Genomic DNA, 21778 nt, shown 5'->3' on the forward strand with positions numbered 1-21778 from the left:
CTAGCAATATGTTTAAAAAAAGACAGTATCCTTCTCAAACACACCACTGATAGACGAATTGTAATATGAAGCTCTTCCAGTATTGATGACCATTTGACACTCCCACTTTGACACCACCATTCTACATATCCAGCGCTCTTCTCATAATATATTCACCGTAAAGGTTGAAGAGTTTTAGTGACAAGATGCAACCTTGACGCACACCTCTTTCTGCTTTAAATGGAGCTGACAGTGCATTCTCCATCCTTACTCTTGCTGATCCATCCATATATAAATTTTTCACCAGTAATGTGAGATGCTGTGGTACACCCATCTCTAGCATGATCTCAAACAAACGTTGCCAACATGCACAGTCAAAGGCCTTTGCCTAGTCAATAAAACACAGTTACATTGGCCCATCAAACTCACAGCACTTTTTAATCAGCTTCCGAATGTTTAGGATCTGCTTCCGTGTACCTTTAATACGTCAGCCACCGTATTCACTGGACTCGGCCCTCTGGGGGCCTTTTACTGTTCCCGAAGCTGAAGAGTACTATGAAAAGACGACGTTTCTTGGCCACAGAGGAAATAAAGACCAAATCTAAAGACCATATTATGAGGGTACTAGAAGCAAATTGAGAAATCTCCACCAAAAACGGAAAATTAGTTATTGATGCCAACATAACATAACATCACATTTTGATATATTTAGTTTATCTCTGCCTAACTTAAAAAATAAAGTGACCAACATATTTTTATGAAAAAGAGCAAATCATCTTCAGAAGATTGGGTTGGAATAGTTATAATTTGATTGATTAATGTATTTTGTTATTGTATAATTTCTTTAAAATATATATGTATTTCAAGTAATTCATAATGTGTACAGTACGAGTATATTAATATTTCGTACTCGATTTTTTAAAAATATTTTTATTTTTGAGCACTCTTTATGTCACATATATGTAAATGGCAGAAATGCCGTATATAAATAAATAAATAAATAAACTGCTCATAAACACATCTACCTACCTAAATAATAGCGTAATTCAAAACTGTCTCTAAATCTTGCAAAAACAGATTTCAATTACACCGCAAACTTAGCATTCTCCATTGAGTTGGTGAAGCGTAATTACAAATCTCACAATTCTTTTTTCAAAGTTTTTCACAAATATCTCAGTAACTCTTTCAATGGAGATTATTAAGTTTGCTTCTAATATCCTCATATCACAAAAAGCGCATTCCAGAAAAGTTTCGAGGATTGGAGAAAAACGCTGGCATAAATATCCGATGGTGATTACTTAAAAGGGGACAATATTTATTTATAATTTTTTTTATTCATTTATTTATTCATACAAAGATACATATTACAAAAAAATAAAAACAACCTAACCTAACCTAACCCTTACATGTGAGGCCAAGAGACATGTGTTGAGTTAGGATACAACAAAATGGAAAGTGGAAGCACGCAATAATATTGAGGAATAAATAAAGATTTTTTTAAATGTATTCTAAAATATATATTCTGTGTATTTTTTTCACCTAACTGTGTTATCTATACATCGTTAGATGTGGATACAAGAATGATGATACCGTCATTATTCTCTATTCTGATTATGTCTATTGTTGTCTGTGTAACCTGCACGGGGGAATAATGCAGGATCATCTGTGTGCGCAGGTGTTCTGGGGGCGGGCGTGAAGAGCGCCCGTAAGGAGTGCCTCATGAACCCGAGCGGGAAGAGCTACGTGTGCATTCTGCACGAGTACGTGCAGCGAGCGCTGAAGAAACAGCCGACCTACGAGTTCAAGGAACTCGGTGAGCTAATTATCTTATTTTACTAAATTGATACATGGCGTGTTTACCCTGTTATGATATTTATTTTTTACTAATACTCTATCATCCCCAATTCCACCACAATCCCAAAAAAAACTTCCTTTTCCAGCAGGGTAGTTTCAGACCGGAATACATTGTCAAGTCTAGTTGTCCGTTCCCTTTCGGTCAACCAGTTCAAAAACCGTTAGGATGCTTTTTTGAAGGAAGAAGAACGCAGACACAAGATATAGGCGCATCAGTAAAGGCTGCCTGCCTATAATGAATAATAATTGTAAATTGTAACCGAAATGCTACGGGGGGGGGTGGTGGCTTTGTCTCCCTGGTTCCTCTCAATAGGCGTAAACGGGAGGCCTAGGAGCCCAGCGCACCGAGAGAGCACTGAACGCTAAGTCAACCTCAATAGTCCTGAAAAGGACTTTCCAACGGGTCCTGTTGGTGCAGAGCGGCGATCGAGGGGGCGGAGGCGTAGAATTCAACACACAACTCAAGTGTTTGGAGCGAACTGACTTTATTACAGAATGTACCCCCTATAAAGCGCCGGGGGTTGCCCGTGTACGCGTGTCTTCAGTGTAAATATTTTTTTTGGTGTGTGCATGGGCGTCCTCCATTAATATACTAAGAAATTGTCAATATATTTAATGAAATAAATAAATCTTTTTAAATTTAAATAATTCTTTTTAAATTTGTAAGTTTTATACTGCGGATGAACCATTTCTCAAAATGTTCAGGAGGAACAAAAAAACCTTGAAATTTCGCAAAAAAATAATATTTTTACTATCGTATGTGTCTATATGAAGTTGATTGTGGCAGTTAAACTGGTAGTTACATAATATGGCTTCTTTGCTAAATTGCTTTTACGCAAATCGAGTACGTCTCATCCGTTGTATGGGATTTTGGGATATATGCGGTAATGCTTTGCTTCTTTAGTAGGGAGGATTCATTAGCCTATTGTTCAATTTCGAAATTCAAATGTACCAATCAATCTGGCTTGTCCCATTCAATTGAAAATGCCAAAAAAACATGTTAGGATTTTTCTGGCTCATACGTGGTATTGTGATCTTACGTAGACGGATATCCTGAATAAATCCTGGTACTATGACGGAGAGATGAAGTTATTTTATTACTAAATCATGAAATAGCTTAGCTCAGTTCTTTTCTCCACCATTTACTGTAAATATTTTTTTGTGCACCTACTAATTTAGCCACACTGTAATTTTGGCTCCGAGTTTAGAGAACGGAGCCACACCGTACTCGGCAACGGTTTCCATCAACGGGATGCGCTACGGCATCGGGTACGGGACGTCCAAGCGCCAGGCCAAGTCTGCGGCAGCCAAGGCGGCCATCGAGATCCTCATTCCCGAGATGCGAGAGAAGATCTTACAGGACAACAAAATCAACGGCACGGCCAGCCGCAGCAATGACAGAGACCTAGCTGTAAGATATCAATAATTATAAAATAACTAAATGTTATATTTTGTGTACTCCAATCTCCAATTTGACACATTTTAAGGCAATGAAGAGGTTTTATTTAATTTTTTTTATATGGCAGCTACGTTATTATTTACCTTGCTATGATAAACAAGGTTTATATTGAAAATAATAGGTTTTTCTGCAATTCTTCTATCTGTGCCGTCTCCCCGACGTTGGCGATCACTCTAGAGTAAGCATTCCGGTCCTGTGCCAACTGGAACAGCGCCTTATCCCCGCGCACTCCCGTCCAATTGCGGATGTTTCTCAGCCAGGACATCTGCCGCTTTCCAACTCCACGGTTTCCCTCGATCTTCCCCATCATGATTAGCTGTAGAAGAGCATATTTTCTTTCGCGCATGATCTTGCTCACGTGGAGAAAAAACCACTTAAAACTCTTCAAGAGAAGCCAGCCTGTTGGCAGTAGTCAACAGGCCTTCCGTTCCACTAGAGGAGTGTTCGGCATTTTGTTCCCTACTTTGGTTTATTTTACCAATTGCCTGCACTATATTGACCATGTATGATACTACCTCTCGTGTGAGTTCTTTATTACCTATCACCGATGGGATGTCGCATAGTTCTTCATCCTGGCTTCTGCATTGCGCCTCCAGCCGTTGTCTCTGAAAGCTGAAAAAGGGGCAATGCATCAACAGGTGAGGGACATCTTGAAGAGTTTCAGAGAGGGAAATCATTTTTGGGAGAGTAATAGGAAAGTCAAGGCAATTACAGGGCTTATGATCTGTCATTGGCTGGTTTAAGTGGCCACTTGACACACTGTGTAACATTCACCATTCTGCCCATGTTTAAACATCCACATTCCTCAACTCTTTCATCTGTTGACCTTTGTGAAGTAATGGAGTTGAAACCTTTATCATGCGGATGAGATTCATCCGGCTGAATCAATTTACTCAGTGTGTAAAGTGACCACTTAAACCAGCCGATGACGGGTTATTAGCCCTGTAAATGCCTAGACTTCCATATTTCCATTCGGTAACATTAAATAACAAAAACGAAAAATTAAAAATATTGTATTAAAAGTATTTAACAATCGTTCTCAGTTCTTCGACGACATAACAATCGAGGACCCCCGGGTGGCCGACTTCTGCGCCAAGACCATGGAGCCGTCGCCGCACAATGTTCTTCAGACCTGCCTCGCGAGGAACTTCGGCATCGGCGACCGGGAGATCAAGTACGAGATCAGCACCCTGCAGCACCGCCGAAACCAGTTCACCATGACCGTGGGCAAGCACACCGCCACCGTGGTGTGCAAGAACAAGAGGGACGGCAAGCAGCAGGCCTCGCAGGCTATTCTGCAGGTAAAAAAGGAAAATGGAAATTTAGACATTTACTGGGCTCATGGCATGTTTATTATTCTATATCCTATTTATATTCTATTCGACACTGGCTAGAATGCCCCAGTTGGGGAAAGAGCAAAAAAAGATCGTAGTGAGACACCTCTCGTAATTCCAGGCTCTTCATCCGAACATAACCTCCTGGGGCTCGCTGCTCCGTCTGTACGGCACGCGTTCCGTCAAGAGCTTCAAGGAGAAGAAGCTCGAGGAGCAGGAGATCACCCTGCTGCAGTCCAAGGCGGCCATCAACCAGCCCAACTACGCCATCCTCGAAAAGCTCCGGGCCGAGATGACCAAGCTCCTCGACAAGGACACCGAGGTCACGCCCATCGGCACGCTGGTCGTCAAGGAAGACCTTCCCACGCACTCGGGGTCAAACCTGAATAACGTCGACTTCTAGTTCAGCTGCCAAACGTAGGCCCTTCCCTTAGTGGAAAAAATGTTCTCTTTTGATGAAACCAGCTGCAACTTTTATTTGTTTTAACTTTTGTACAATATAATATATGAGCCACGGGTGGCTCCTGACCAAAAATACTGGCAGTGCATTTAATAACATTTTAATTGGGTATTTACTACCACTTTTTTTTATAATAAATATTTGCGTTCTTATGATTTATCAAAATATTCATGTTTGAGATTTTCTGTCTGTGGTTTTTTGCTAGCCCTTTCTCCGCGTTGAAAATTGACATATTTTATTTATAGGATTAAACACTTATTTTGTTTGTGACTATAAATACATAGACTCTGTACTTGATGAATACTGAAGCTAAGAACCTTTTTGATAGTAAATTACTCACATATATTATTAAAATAAATCTGACCTAGTCCTATTTAAAATTCTCAACTCCCTCTTAGATGCGCCTGAACTACTGAGCTCGATAAAACTAAATATCCCAACTAGAAACCTCAGACAAAACTTACTCTTTCATACCGATGACCCATACTAACTATGGTTTTCATTCCCCTATGCCCAGAATTTTTAGGTCTGCCAACAAACAAACCAGTCTTGATTTCTTTGACAACAAGTTGTCTTCTTTCAAACGATCACTGAATCAAATTCAATTATAAACACCGCTCTCCCACCAAGTCTTCAATATACCATTGTGTCTTTCTACTTTCCTTTATAGTCATTTTCTATGCATAAATATGTCCTTAAAAATGCCCATTGGGCATATATATAAAAATATATGCTGTAAGTACCGCGTAGTAGTGCTGTCATGGCGCTCACAGATGAATGTGAGCACGGCAGTGAATGAATTAAAAAGATCATGTCTGACAGTCAGAGGCGGTTCCTTAGTACGTGCATGAGTGCAGTGCATTGCCAAGTAAAAATATATGTAAATAAATTAATAATTCATAGTAAAACTGTATAATATAATGAAACAGGGATAGCATTATACTCAATACTAGCACCAAAAGATCTCTTGTCGACGCATGTGCAATTGTCACTGTGCATATTCTGTTTTCCACGAGCTTTTTCTCTGAATTTGTGTGAAAAATACCAAATCTGGTAAAATCGTGGCTCGAGTGAGATAGACTTTGTTTAGTAGCTGTGCATCGGAGGGAGAAGACTATGTAGTGACAGTGCCGGCACAAAAAATATAGTTCCTTTTATTAACTAATTTATGTAGCTAATTTATGTATTTATGTAAATAAAAAAAGCTCGTTCAAGAAAAGAAGAGAGCATGGTTAAACTTGTTGACAGTCAAACAGATACCAGTAAGTATGTCGCATTAAAAAGTGCATATATTGAATGTAAGAAAAGAGTAAAACAAGGTGTGTGTGAAAGAAAAAAATTACTGAAAGAAAGTGAGGGAATAAAAATGGCAAAAAAATTCCAAGAAAATATAAAAATATTCTGGAAAGCAGTTAAAAATTCCCAAAAAAGTAAGGATAGTGGATGTATGACAGCAGTAATAGGAAACGATGGAAAAATGGTGACGAATGATAGTGGAATTAAAACGAGAGGGAAGGAATATTTTGAGGAGGTGTACGAAACGCACACGGAAATATAGCCAGGGCACCACCTTCTCAAGTAAACATAAATGCAGATGACGATGCGAAAGAGATAAGTATGGAAGAAATTAAAAATGCTGCTAAGTATATGAAGAATGGGAAAGCGCAAGGTTATGGATAACATTGCCACAGAGTTTATAAAGGCGGGTGGAGAAATAATTTTTGTATGGCTACATAAGCTCTTTAACCTATGTTTGGAGGAGAAATACACTCCCCCTGATTGGAGGAGAGCTGTTGTTATGCCTCTATACAAGGGAAAAGGCTCTAGGGTGGACTGCGGAAACTATAGAGCTATCAGCCTTTTGAGCGCCGTTGGAAAGATTTATGGCAGAATACTGATTGAGAGAGTAAGAAAAGTGACTAAAGATAGAGTTTGGGATATACAAAGGGGATTTATGAATGGAAGAGTATGTATGGATTAAATATTTGCTCTGCAAAATATGACAGAAAAGTTTCTGGCTAAACACCAGAAACCTTTCTGCGCATTTGTCGATCTGCAAAAGGCATTTGATAGAGTTGACACAGAGAAATTGTGGAAGGTTTTATCGGAGTATGGAGTAAATGGTAACCTGACAAGGGCTATTGCGTCACTGTATAAGGACAGCACAGCATGTGTGAAGGTGAATGGGTCATTCACATCGTGGTTTAATATTCCGAAAGGAGTCAAACAGGGATGTGTAATGTCACCATGGTTGTTCAACATATACATCGATAACTGTATGAAAGAACTGAAAGATTTAAGAATGGGAGCAAAAATGAGTTGTATAACTGTTAACTGTCTTCTGTATGCGGATGATGCCGTGCTTCTTGCTAGCAGCAAAGAAGACCTTCAATTCTTGGTAACAAAAGTCTACGATGTATGCAAGAAAAGCGATTTGCTTATGAATGTTGATAAACAGAAAGTGATGGTTTTTGAAAGGGATGAAAATATAACTAAATGTGAGATCAGTATCAAGTAGGTTGAATGCTGTCGAAATGCGATCCCTCAGGCGAATGTGTGGTAAAACGATGCATGATAGGTGCACAAATGTCGAGATCCGTGAAGTGTATAAGGCTGAGACATGCATTATTGACAGAATCAAGAAAGGGGTGCTGCGTTGGTTTGGTCATGTAGAGCAAATGGACAGCGAAAGAACGGCTAAAAGGATCTACTATGCAAATGTTGATGGATGCAGAAAACGAGGAAGATCGAGAAAGACATGGCACGATCAAGTCCATCAAATACTTGAAGATGGACGTGTCAAAAGTAGGAATAATCGGCGTGCGTGCATGAAAAGATGTATGAATGTAAAGGAAGCGAGGTCTGTATGCCAATATAGAGTGTTATGGCGTTCTATCCTCTCTGCCTACCCCTACGGGGAAACGGCGTGATGGTTTGTTTGTTTGTATGTAGCTAATAATTATGCTGAGCTGTTGGACTCGCTCCACACCACTCCTGCTGCTATCAAATTAGCTATCCTATCCATCGAATGGCCATCCCCTCAATTCTCCCCTTTTTAATGTGTTCTCATCTTTGCTTTATTTCCTTTTTTTTTTTTTAATAATTACGCGCTTAGTGTAATAGTTATGATTTTCTTTTTATAACACTATGTACTTTTAACTGTGCATTGTAAGAGACCTCTGGGCGTTCATTAAATAAATAAATGTCACTTTGAACATGCGTTCCGACAATATTAGTAAGAATTTAGGTGTTTTAGTTGCGTATAATGTTAGTGCGTATAAAACAGTATGCAAACAAAAACAATAGCGGATTCAGCATTAGCGGCTGCCATTGCACATATTATTTTTGATCGTTAACAATGTCAGATTTTTAATATTATTATTATTGCGATTTATGACTGACACTTTTAGATCCAAGCCACAGATATATTATGAATATAGCTGATCATACGGTACTTTTATATAAGTTGAGAAAATTAAAAAAAAAATGCACCGTCACTGTTTTTGGTCAGAAGCTGCCTGTCCTAACAATATACAGTAAAACCCCTGTTTTATGTTTTTCAAGGGAGCAGCGAAAAAAAGTGTTAAACTGAGGTAAACGCTAAAGTGAGGAAATGAAAAACTGCAGAAAAATTGTAAAAACGGTCATAATTGGGGATTATTCATATTTACCTGTGATTTCATTAAGAATATTTGGTATTTTTTCAATCAATACCACAATGTGGTTTTCTTTATTGAATTTAAAAAAATAAAAAATTAATTTCATCACTTTTTTTAGTATCGCACCACAGAATTTCAACTGTCATTTACATCGCGGCAAAACTGTTTCACACTTTTATGATTTGATTTTCTTTGACTGAAACTATCTTCCTTCCATATTATTTTTATAACTTCAAATAATATTTCTATTGCCAAATTTTTTTACTTTCTGCATCGTTATTTATTGATGTAAGACTTAATTTTTTCTAAACATGCGTCAACCGCATGTCACAATTTAGTAAAATGTAAAAATAAGACACTTAAACAAAATGGTCAATTACACTGAACCTACTTTAAATTTAGTTTGAGACAATTTACACATTTTTTCATTTTCCTTGATATTATTCACCATTTGCAAATAACTATAGTGAATGTGCTGTGTTCACCAAAAAGGAAAAAAACTACCCAAAAGCCAGGACTTGGAGATAGCATCCGGATTCCTGTTCCTGATTCTCTTTCATGTCTTCCTAAAGGTAGGATTTTTGTCTGCTGTAGTTTGTTTGGCCGCATACTGTTCTTTTCCGTTTCTGCCATCATCGCGCAAACGCACCTTTTATTTCCCCTCAAAATTTAACACGGATTAACGATTCAGTCAAATAATACCCGTGCAAAATTATAATTGCCACCCCAGTGGAAAAACGTAAGATTGAGGAACAAAAAAATAGGTTTTACTGTATTAAAAGATGCTGCTGGTTTCATCAAAAAGTCAAGAGCTTCTAAACAGACGTTTTTCGTTATTCTATTTCCAAACGATATCCTGAACATCTTTGTGTGCATACAAAGCCAGAAGATCGTAAGATTCAGTATGGAAATTTTAATTGCACTTTGTGCTGTGATTTTATGTATGGCCAAACGCTTTTAAATTAATCTGTTTACATCATATTATCTTTAAGAAATTATTCCAGCGGTTTTTAAATCGGATGACTGTTGTGGGATAGACATTTACTGTACAGATATTTCAGTCTGAAACCGCTTTGCTGGAGTGTTGGTTTGATGTGTTAAAATATTTACCCGCACGATGGTATGTGATGACCCTGTATCTTTATTGAAATAACGAGGAAGATCAGTGGTTTAAAAAATAAAAAAATATTTTTTAACAGACTTAAACTAAAGTCCTTAAAATTTAGCACGATTAAAATGACAGCTGCCAAACTAATGTCAATAGTGATGGGAAATTACTGATCACTGATCATGTACCGATCAAATCGATTTGGTCAGTTTTTTCATGCAAATATGAAACTCTGTTTCCGAAAATTGATATAAAAACGCAAAAACAAGCCTATTCTAGTGTGTTTAAGACAATTATTCACCAAAAAATAAGACAATTATTCACCAAAAAAGAAGACATTTACACTTTTTTCATGAACAACATCAAATGAATTATTGTTTCATTCGATCAATTTGTCCCATCTCTAATGTTTTTGCAAAACGATGTAACCTTGTAAGAACGTCGTTAATAATTAGGTTTATTTAAGTTGGTTTTTTTTTAAAGCTGATTTTATATTTATAATAATGTTGATTTATATGTCAAGCATTGTATTAAAAAAATAAATTAACATGCCAGATACGAATTATTTTTTGTGTGTCAATATAAATCACTCCTTAAATGTCACTATAAAGTTATGTCCTAACTTTTGCTGACAACTGTCATTCTAATCAAGCTATATTTTAAGGACTATTAGCCAAAAATTTTTTGGGATAGAGAAGATTCGTAATTGCACCCCTGAATGTTGAAAAACGTGGCTATCCCGAAAACAGAAATCTATCAAAGCACACAACAATGCAACAGTTGATTGGTTATTGTTCACCTGAACCTGTGACGTTTCAAAGTTGTTAATTTTTTTAAATGAATTGTTTGAATACATTTTTGAGAAATTTGGCTGTGCAATGAAATAGTCTAATTTTCACCGCTTGTAATAAAACATTTCTATATCCAATTTCCTATAGCACTGAACTTCATCATATTTTCACCTTGGTTAGATAAAAATGATTTAAGCATATTTGTACCTCTGAGGCAGACGGATGCAAATCCAAACGTCGAATGTTCAACTCAAGCCTAAAGAATCTACTTTCTCTAAGTGATTTCTAATAATGTATAACATTAATTTGTATTTTTAGCATCTTAATATATTGGTTCTTTCATTATAAGACTTACATATCTTCAAAATCAATGGACATGATCATAAACTGGATACGAAAATCTAAATGTCATTTCATCAAATTCTGGATTTGCATCTGTCTGCCTCAATTAATAATTAATAAGGCAATTTGTTTATTTTTTTGAAAAACAAAAGAACTTAATAAAATATTTCTTAACATACATAAGTATGTAGGTCCCAATTTTATGTCTAACTAAGTCACTACAATTACACCAGTAAGTTTTGGATGGTATTGTTCTAAAATAAGTTCTCCCTGCGAACAATTCGCGAGCAGTTCATCAAGTACCAGACTTGAATCTTTCTATTTTCTTAAATATGTATGTTTGGTCGTAATATGCAAGTGGTGTGAATATATTAGATGAAATTGTTTGTTTTCATACCCAAGCTATTGCTATTTTAGGTATTCACCAAGCTGTGACGTTTCTTACTAATTATTGATTCTCGTTCATTCAGAAGTCATTTAGATCTTAAGTGATTGTGAATTAATTCTTAAATAGCCAACTTTGTACTCCTGTGATAAGTTAGAAATTGTAGCGCGGCAAATATTATTAAATCTACGGATCAAATACTAGAAAATAATCCGTGCAGAATAATAAAATGTACATTTCTATATGTTTATATGGCCAATGAGGATGTTTATCACTGCCCGCGATGTCGTGAGTTCATATCGGTGAGTTTTTTTGACATTTAAAAAGAAAACCCCATACCTTTTAAAACACGCTAAACACGGCTATCCGAATACCGGAAATTTACCACAAAACATAATAAATTGGCTATTCTAAACACGTGTTCACTTGAGTCTGTCATTCTAAAGTAGGTCATTTTTAATGGGTGCGTAGATTTTCACGGCCACTGTTATCAATACGTATCTTTTTTGGGTCATCCTGAGTAAGTTGGATTCATTCCGACTTTTCGGCCACCATTGCAGGAGCCAGGTTCCCGGCACTGCACGCTACAAAAATGACACGGAACGTGCCTGCTGCTGACTGCGATACGGCACAAATTACTAGTACATAAACATTTTTTTTTTTCTACAAAACACGGTTTACCCACGATGGCTCCCGCAATGGTAGCCGAAACGTCGGAACAAATCCAACTTACACGGGATCACCAAAAAAAATACAAATTAATAGTTAATTTTTATTGATATGTATTTTTATATATTTTTTTATACATTTTTGAAAATCATCATAGTACAATTTACTGTTCTAATTTTTACACTGACTATCTCAATAAATCAAGCTTTGTTAGTAACTTTTATATAGACGGATATCTCAACGAGATGAAGGAAATATTAGGGAATATGGAAGTCATATTTCCATTTATGATTTATCATTGTCTGATTTAAATTTTTCCGTTCTCGGTGATGTGTAGCCAGTACACATTGCATCTAATAACTTCTACATCTCTGTAAATACAGGGTGTTCATTAAACCCTGTCACATCCAAAACCACGATGAACAGTATGAGCAAGAAGACATATTGGCACATTAAAATAAATTTTCAGAACAAATATTTTTTTAAAAAAAAAATATATAAAAAAAGCAAATGGTTGCTTACTTCTGCAGGGGAGAAACGAAGAAGGAGAGGGGGGAGTCTGATACACCACATACGGCGCGGCCACGCCCCCCTCGCTTCTCCCCTGCAGATGTAAGCAACCATTTGTTTTTTTTTAACATTTTTTTTTTTTTTTAAAATCTTTGTTCTAAATATAATATGCTAATATGTCTTCTTGCCCATACTGATCATCGTGGTTTCGGATGTGACAGGGTTTAGAATCCATGATTGTGAAGCATTGGCATAGACCTTATCTTTCACTGTCCCCCAAAGAAAAAAGTCTAAAGGTGTTAAATCACAAGATCTCGGTGGCCAATTGTGATCACCTCTTTGAGAGATAACACGGTTAGGAAACTTTTCTTGCAAAATTGCGATGGTTTCGTTGCTTGTGTGGCACGTAGCGCCGTCTTGTTGAAAATAAACGTCAATATCTTCCAATTCCGACCATAAAAAATCATTAATCAAAGCTCGGTAGCGCAATCCATTCCCCGTAACATTCGCACCAGCCTCAATTTCGAATAAGTAAGGTCCAATAACATCGCCAGCCCAAAAACCGCACCAAACAGTGACACGTTGAGGATGGAGAGACTTTTGAACGATCATTCTTGGATTTTCCGAGCCCCAAACTCGACAATTCTCTGCTTATTAACGTAGCCTCCGAGATGAAAATGAGCCTCATCACTGAAGATGATTTTTCAATGAAAATCCGGATCATTTTTATGCATTTCAAGGAGCCAATCAGCGGAGATACGACGTTGCTGGTGATCGGCCGGCTTGAGTTCTCGTGTTAACTGAACTTGAAAAGCCTTAAGACCTAAGTTTTTATGCAAAATACGGTGTAATGTCGTTTGTGGAATGCCTAATTCCAAAGATCGATGAGGAACCGACAGATTGGGTTTTCGTCAATACTACGGGCTACAGCAGCAATATTCTCAGTTGTTCTTGAGCGATGCACATGGTTTCGATTCTTCACATCACCAACTTGTCCCGACAGCTCAAATTTTTTCACCAGTTTCACTATTGCCGGCCGAGAAGGTGCTTCACGACGACCCAAAAGTGCTTTAGTTTTGCGAACTGTGACTGCAAAATTTTCACCATTTTTGTAGTGAATTTTAACAATTTCAATGCGTTGTTGAAGCGTGTATCGTTCCATTATTAGTAACGGCGTCGTTTTTACTTGTCAAATGTCAAGAGATGTGTCAGCTTCAAAAGTGACAGCTGCCCAAATAGTGGGCTATTCAAAATGAAACCTCTTATTGGAAAACCCTGTATTAATATTATTAGTAAGTTATGTAGCGAAGTAATATTTGTGAAAAAAATTGACCAAAATAAAACGGATTAAAAGTATTTTTATAATATGTGATCTAAAAACTCAATTGTTAATAAAAAGGCTAATGTGAATATGTTACTTAAGTGTTATGTGATTTTTTTTTATTACTCTGACGTTTCTACATATGAATTGTAAGCCACAAAACAATTTTTTGTATAATTTATACCAAATATTAGTTCGAAATGGTATTAAGCTTACGCACTGATGTTTATAAAACAAAAAAAAATTTACGTCAATTTAAATCATTAAATACGGAATCAATTTGTTCTGAATCGGGATTCAATATATAAAATCACAATTTTGAGGTCGCCCGATTAATTTTTTGAAAAGTGTGTTTTGTTGGCTTTCTTGTCTTTTGTTTAATTTTAATTTAATAATTTACATAAAATTATTAATAAAGAGGCAAAATTAGCAGTTCACAACGGAGCTCCGGTCCTGACCTTGATGTATGGGATCAAAGTATGGACTTGGAAAAATAGGGATGAAAATAGGCTGAATGCTGTCGAAATAAGATCTAAAAATTTTCATATTTACAACTAAATGGCTTAACAAATAACAACAGAGATGGAAAATGTTTAAGAGAAGGGAATATGGAAGTCTAGGCATTTACAGGGCCTGTGATCTGTCGTTGGTTGGTTTAAGTGGCCACGTAAATAAGGTCAACGTCAAAATTATCGTCGATTAATTCTGATTAATTATATTACAATGAACGCACCCACCCATTTCCCGAAACTGTTTATAAAGACTTGTGTCTTTCTTCAGTTTCTAATTAAAAACTAATCGAAAATTCAATATTTCTTTACAATCAAGCCGTGGAAATAACAAAACAAAGAATCTTTGAAAGCTTTCATTAAACCCCTCACTGCATTATTGTCAATTTGTGATCACACATTTATTTAATTGACGGACTTATGCAGTCCATTCTAACAATGGAAAATACAATTTCTTATAATAAATACAGATACTAATAAAATAAAATAAAACTAAATTAAATTAAAGCTAGGACAAAAAAAAATACTACCCCAGACAAAATCCGGTCTATCTTAGTGATTTTTTAAATCTATAAAGACTTACACTAAAAAAGTCTAGATCTTGTCTCGAGTTTGCAATACGACACAATCGGGACATTAGCGCGTGCAAGCCATAGTTTGTACTGTGTTGATCGAGGCACAGCACATCATTATTTCGCAACTGGCGGATTGGAACATCGAATGCCAATTGTTCCAGTAACGATGGTACATCAATTAAGCCACTCAGTAAATTAAATATAAATATGGAGTCAATGTTATTTCTACATTTTTTTAGATTCTCATGGTCAGTACAATTATCTTTTTCTCATGTCCCAGTATGACCGTGAAGGAATACGTAATTAATTGTATTGCGAACTCCTTAAAATGAACACGCACAATATAATTCTTTATTTCAATATAAAGTCGACATTGTCGATGGATAGTGAAGTTTTCTGGCGGTACGTCACTATTTTGGTGACTATGACAGTAAAGTACGGCAGTTGCTGTCAATATTTACCGAACTTCGTGTCTCTGTTAACGTCAAAAGTATCTTCTTGAATTGCCTGTACCATTTTATTGGCTGGGGAGGGGCTTCCATACCATATCCTTTCGACATCGATATAAACACCCCCGATATTGCATCTTTTTGGAATGTAACAATAAAACTGAAAATTGAATTATGTTAAGGGTCTTTCAATAATTGATACGGCTGAATATTTATCGGTTGTTTTTTGAGTTGTTATATTCTTGCTAAAGAAATGTTATTGAAACGTGGCATAATAATTCGCGAAAAATGTATGTTTAAAAATTCATTAAATTAGTACAAATTGTTATTTCAATAAGTGTATAAATGTTAAATATGTAGTAACAAATTTAAAAAAATGTGTAAGACTTAAGGATTGTATTATAGATTTTCAATTTGTATGTCTATATTATATAAACGAGGGTATTAATTATAATTTGTGAGTCAAAATATATTACAATAATTGCACTGGAATGTAGTTTTTTTTTAACCAATTTTACGTACAATTGATGTCCCCTTTATATTTTGAAAAAAAATAATATATATTTTATTTTACTTATATGATTTACAAACGGTAATTGCACGGGCGGTGTAACCGACCCGTTACAGGGTGGTGTGGTGGCTTTGTCTCCCTGGTTCCGTTCAATCGGCCCGGCCCACCCGGCGTAAATGGGGGGCCTGAGCCCGGCGCACCGAGAAAGCACTGACCGCTAAGTCAACCTCAGTAGCCCTGAAAGGGGCTTTCCAACGCGTCCTGTTGGTGCAAAGAGGCGAGCGCAGTCAGGGCAGTCACGGCGGAAGGCAGCAGCGAAGAACGAAGTCCAGCGGGAAGCGGAAGGCAGGAGGCGGAGAGCAATACGCGGTAGAACTGTCTTGAGCGAACTGACAGTTAATTTAAAGTCTACACATTATAAAGCGCCCGCAGCGCACTGCCCGACGCCCGAGCGCGCGGCCGCCGCCGTGCACGTGAGCTGCCGCCGGGGGTGGGGGTACGGGCGACCACTCGCCCGGCCTCCCCCACCTTACTCTACCCAACGGCCGGCCAAGTAAATAGCGTCGTCGGCCCGCGCGCGGGTTTAGTATGCCGCGCGGCGCGCAACATATAAAAATGCACACACATACAAAATACATACATTAAACACAAATAATCCAATCTTTTCCTATTCTATATTTTCCTCGGTATAGCTAAGGCTGAACCCGAAAGTGGATCAAATCGCCTTTATTATGGGTTCAGCCCTCGGCTTTCACATATACCGAGGACCTAAACTTCTAAATATTAGTGACATGAACTACCAGCTTAATTAGCAGCGGAGGTCTAAGATGTCGAGAACTTGATGCCTTGTTAAGCGGGCTAACCTGAAGTAGCATTATGTAATATTAAATTATCTTTATATTTGTAAATTTCAATACTTTTATCAAAATGGATGTAAAATTACGTAATTTTACGATAATTTTTGTAAATGACAGTAATTTACCCTGGAACATGGAGCCTTTTATTTGTTTTTTTTTCTTAGTTTATCTTATCTGAACGCACAGATTTAGCTTTATTCGAACAAATATGTTAGTTGAATTGTAAAAACTGTTTACTGACATTAAGATGGCGTCATTTTTGTAAATCGCAAACATTTTTTTTTTATCAGTTTTATCTACTTTTTTAGAAAGTTGTTAGCTTTTTTACAAGTATACGAGTATTTCAAGACTTTTATGACATTTTGTGTCATACAATCGATCCGTTTTATTGTCACAACCGACTAGTTTCAAAGAAATATATTTATATTATATTTGTTACCTTTATTATCGTGTGCTTGTGGGTGCTGGTTATATTAATTAGTCCTGAATAGTGTCGATTTGTTCCTTTCACATGCCATCCTTATTTTTGCTTTGTTGCCATTGAAAAAAAAAAAAAAAACAATTCTTTGTTCTAATTATTTTTTTATTTTTTTAAATATGCTAATATGTATTCTTGCACATACTGATCATTGTGGTTTCAGATGTGACAGGGTTTAAAGAACACCCTGTATAAAGTGTAAAATAAATAAATAAATGACTATTTAATGTCAAACGTAAACATATTCGAGTTCTCTCCCGAAACTATAGTTATGTTCTTCTCAGAGAATAAAACGCGTATCACTAATAACATTTTTTTTTTAATTAAAATTATTTATTGACATTTCTTGATGGAATTCCATTGTAATGATTTAATAGCTTATATTTACACATAAGTTATTAATTGAAAAGTACTTGGTACACTTCTACTTATTTATTTTGACCAATTAGCGCTTTCACCCTCTAACGGGCATCTTCAGACTGGGGAATATTATACAATGTAAGGATAATTTATGTAAAACTAAATATTATCTTAAGTGTAGTATTTAGTTTTATATAAATTAATAATATATAATATTCACCAGTCTGAAGATGCCCATTAGAGGGTGAAAGCGCTAATTGGTCAAAATAAATATGTGGAAGTGTACCAAGTATTTTTAAATAAATAACTTAAATGTAAATAAAAGTTATTACATCACTAATAACGAAGTTTTTATTTTATAATAGTTTTTTATGTAATGTTCATTTATTCAATGGTAAAACCCTATGATTTCCTTACTTTTGATCGGAATACAGCCTCAAAAGAATTGAAGAAAGATGGATGTTCAAACGAAGGCAAGAAATATAAATTAAAACGAAACGTCAGACTTGTCGTGGAGCGCTCGAACATGAAGTTTTACTGTGCGTGCGGAAAATGTTTATCTAAAAATTAAATCAAAAGTGTGTTGAAAAGTTGTCGAATTGGGAAAACAATCGTTATATTACTTCTATCGAACGTAGATAGTCCGCAGTCCGCAGTCCGTACCCCTCCCATGGCGTGAACTTGCTCCAACTTTGTACCGAGGATTGAATTAATTGCTTTTGTTAAGGTTAAAGGTGTAGTTTTTACTTTCCGAACTCTTGTTTCTTCTAGAAAACTCGCTTCAATTTTTCAACATCATTACCAAAAGTAGATATAAAATTTGGAGTTAGTTTTTAACGATTCGAATAATTTGGACGTAATATTATTAGTGGGCGATCGAATTTTCGGTTTCGACCAAAAAAGGGGTTTCGGTTATGTTCGGTTCAGTAGAAATATTCGTACGAGTAATAAAAGAGGCCATTGAAATACTTGCGTATTTCAATGTTTTTGAAATTATTTTTATTGGTTAAGGTATAACTAGGTGTTCAAAATTTATTTGTACAACTAACTAAATAAATGCATTACACTGCATTACATTAACTTGAAAAAATTTCAAAATGTACACATCGTTCCTATTTTGGAGTAAATACATACTAAAACTGTGTTCTTAATCTGTTTTTTTACTACATTTTTACTATGTTTTTACTACATTTTTACTATGTTTTTATTACATTTTTACTATTTTTTTAATACAATTTTACTATGTTTTTACTACATTTTTACTATGTTTTTACAACATTTTTACTATGTTTTTACTACATTTTTTACCATGTTTTAACTACATTTTTACTATGTTTTTAATACATTTTTACTTTGTTTTTACAACATTTTTTACAATGTTTTTACTCCATTTTTCACTTTGTTTTTCACTTTGTCCTGTATCTTTATAACTGTTTCTATATATTGATTACTGTTTTTTTGTCTAACTGTCTTAGAACGGGGTAAATAACCTTAGTTAGGCAGTCAAAGCAACTTTATATAAATTATAATTTTGTGTATGTAATATAATGATAATAATAATAATCGAATCGTCGTAATCGGCTTACCTATATGGAAATTTCAATATCTTTTTGTGTAAAATTGAATACGCTATTATTCGCAAGGGCGCGGACGGTAGAACAATGATTTTCAGATATTTTTTCAATATCCTAATGTCGAATTCATTATTAGCAGGGTTGGATTCCACAAACCTCGAGTTAGGGTAGAATGATTAACTCCCCTTCACTCGACAGGAACATAAATGGAAATTTTCAAACCATTTAATTCGTCCACCTCCTTTCTTCCCGTTCAGATTTCTTTTCAATTCTGGCGAATAATTCAACTAATAATGATGTGGCTGTATGTTTATACTAGTCCAGAAAGTTGCCATTTATCATTTCCTTCATTGGGAAAATCAAAGCCGGAAAATGGATTGTAAAAATCGGGGTAAGAAGCTATTTTTCAAATGGGGTTATTTTATTTTTTAGTATTTTTTAGTCTTTTTCATCATCATTTTCCTCTCCCTTTTCACACCTGGTGGTACATAAGGTATAACTGCGTTGACTAAAAAAATGCAACGTAGTTCGATTATCTGTTACATGAAGGTAAAGTGATCAGTTTTACGATTCAGGTGTCAGTCCAGGAACAATGAAATATTGCAGATTAAAAAAAACCTTTGAAATCAATATTTCATATCCACTCTGCCAGGAATTGAACTCAGGACCTCAAGAATGGTAGGTTATCACGTCAACCACTACACAACGAGGTAGACTTATCACAATTTATTTTCCTTTTTCAAGATTTTACCTTTTTGATTTCAAAACGTAAACACCAAAAATTGATAAAAGGTTTAATGCAAAAAGTAAGTGTACAATTTACTAAAATGACACAGTAAATGGTGAAAACTCACTACAAGTGGTGCGTCAAATGAGGCCCGTAGACCGCGCGATTCAGGCCCTATATGCCGATTAGTTGAAGCCCGAAAGAGCAATTAGCTGAGGCTCAGTTACCGAATTTCATCGCGTGGAATAGCCCGTGATATAACAAAAAAACATTTAATAATTAGAACTACAAAAATGTATGACTTCAATTTTGAATTATTTTATTATTAACCGATTTTGTTATTTAAAAAAAAAAGAAGAAAAACAACAAAATTTTCTTTATCATTTTTTCCGTTTTTCATATTTTTTATATTTTTTTTGTACCATACGTTCGAAGACGCAGATAAAACTGGGGGCTTTTATGGGTTCTTGGATGGTCCTAGCTCTCATTAGAAATAATTTATCTAAAAAGCAAAACAATAGAGACACGCTAATGGTAAATATCTAAAGTGTGTAAAAAAATCACTGCTCTAGCGCCATAATACAGGGAGAAAATATGGTAATACGTTTGTACGAAGAAAAGTCACATCGCGTTTCCTCTTAATAGCCATATCTTTGTTTTTATATACTGTGGATTTTAGATCACCAGAGATGGCAGCTGCCTTGTCGACTTAGTCATGTGTTTCCTCACACAAATCAGCTCCTCTAAACGGGGGTGGTATTCTGAATCTCCTCTGCCCCCTAGAGAGTGATTAATTTTAAGTTTTTTTTATTTGCTTCCATTATAATGGCCACGTCAAATGGTGTATAAAACTGCTTCAAAAACGGAAAAACACGAATACGGTTTGGTCAATTCAACCTAATTAAGTATTTTGGGTAATGGTTAAGGTCGCAATAATGTTCTAAATGAAAGTCATCAGGTTTGATTTTACGTGCTCATATTTTTACGTTTAATTATCAGTGTGAAAAAAAAATAATCTTAATGTTAATAACTCTCTAGGGGGTAGAAAAGATCTAGAATACCACCCCAGTAGCTCAATCACAAATAACCATCAACGTGCTAATAAGCGACGTGATATAAATTTTTCACCGTGGTTTTTTATCGTATTCGCGATCACATGTCAAAATATTTACGTTTCGCGACGGATAATCGTGCTGCGCAAACACATTTAAATTTCACCGGTGTAAATATGGAAAATATTCCAAAACTGCTATTTTTATATTTTGAGTTTACAATATTTTGAGTTTGTCCAAATTTTTGCAGACAAGGACTGGATTCAACTCCCTGGGAGCTGTTTATATTAACATTTTACAACAGAGATGAAGAACATTTATAACATTATTTAAAAACATAGATGAAAGAATTGAAGGAATATAGATGTTCCAATATAGGCAGAATGGTGAATGTTACACAGTGTGTAAAGTGGCCACTTAAACCAGCCATTGACAGGTCATAAGCCCTGTAGATGCCTAGACTTCTATATTACCTTATCTTAAATGTTCTTCATCTCTGTTGTAAAATGTTTTATTTACTTATTTATTATTTATCGTGCTATTTATTATTTTTTATTTTTTTTATTTTATTTATTTGGATAACCAACAGCTATAATTATCTTATATATATATATATATATATATATATATATATATATATATATTTAAAATAATTATAGATATATATAACAAAAAAAATATATATATATATATATATATATATAACAAAACAAATTACAAATAGGTTTTCACAAGTAGCATCACAGTAAGTTGAAAAAGATTCTCGAACATAAAATGAATAGTAATTAAATGTAAATTTAAAAAAAAAAAAAAAA

At 35.4% G+C, this 21778-nt stretch overlaps 1 protein-coding gene across 1 annotated transcript; it reads left to right on the forward strand.

The window, feature by feature from the left end:
* Positions 1-1657: 1657 nt before the first annotated feature.
* On the forward strand, positions 1658-6425 carry pasha (microprocessor complex subunit partner of drosha). The gene is made up of 4 exons (XM_088241783.1): positions 1658-1792; positions 3042-3244; positions 4336-4593; positions 4748-6425. The coding sequence occupies exons 1-4, from the start codon at positions 1699-1701 to the stop codon at positions 5027-5029; spliced, it is 837 nt and encodes a 278-aa protein (XP_088097909.1). The 5' UTR covers positions 1658-1698; the 3' UTR covers positions 5030-6425.
* Positions 6426-21778: the final 15353 nt, after the last annotated feature.

This window comes from Micrasema longulum, unplaced genomic scaffold, assembly GCF_059751315.1.
Source record: "Micrasema longulum isolate JH-2025_06_02 unplaced genomic scaffold, ASM5975131v1 h1tg003075l, whole genome shotgun sequence".
Classification (NCBI taxonomy): Eukaryota; Metazoa; Arthropoda; class Insecta; order Trichoptera; family Brachycentridae; genus Micrasema; species Micrasema longulum.

Excerpts from the sequence above, each read along its gene's own strand:
- pasha (XM_088241783.1), top strand. The coding sequence starts at position 1,699 with ATGAACCCGAGCGGGAAGAGCTACGTGTGCATTCTGCACGAGTACGTG. Across the intron at positions 1,793-3,041 it reads CTACGAGTTCAAGGAACTCG|AGAACGGAGCCACACCGTAC; the intron begins GTGAGCTAATTA and ends CTCCGAGTTTAG. Across the intron at positions 4,594-4,747 it reads CCTCGCAGGCTATTCTGCAG|GCTCTTCATCCGAACATAAC; the intron begins GTAAAAAAGGAA and ends TCGTAATTCCAG.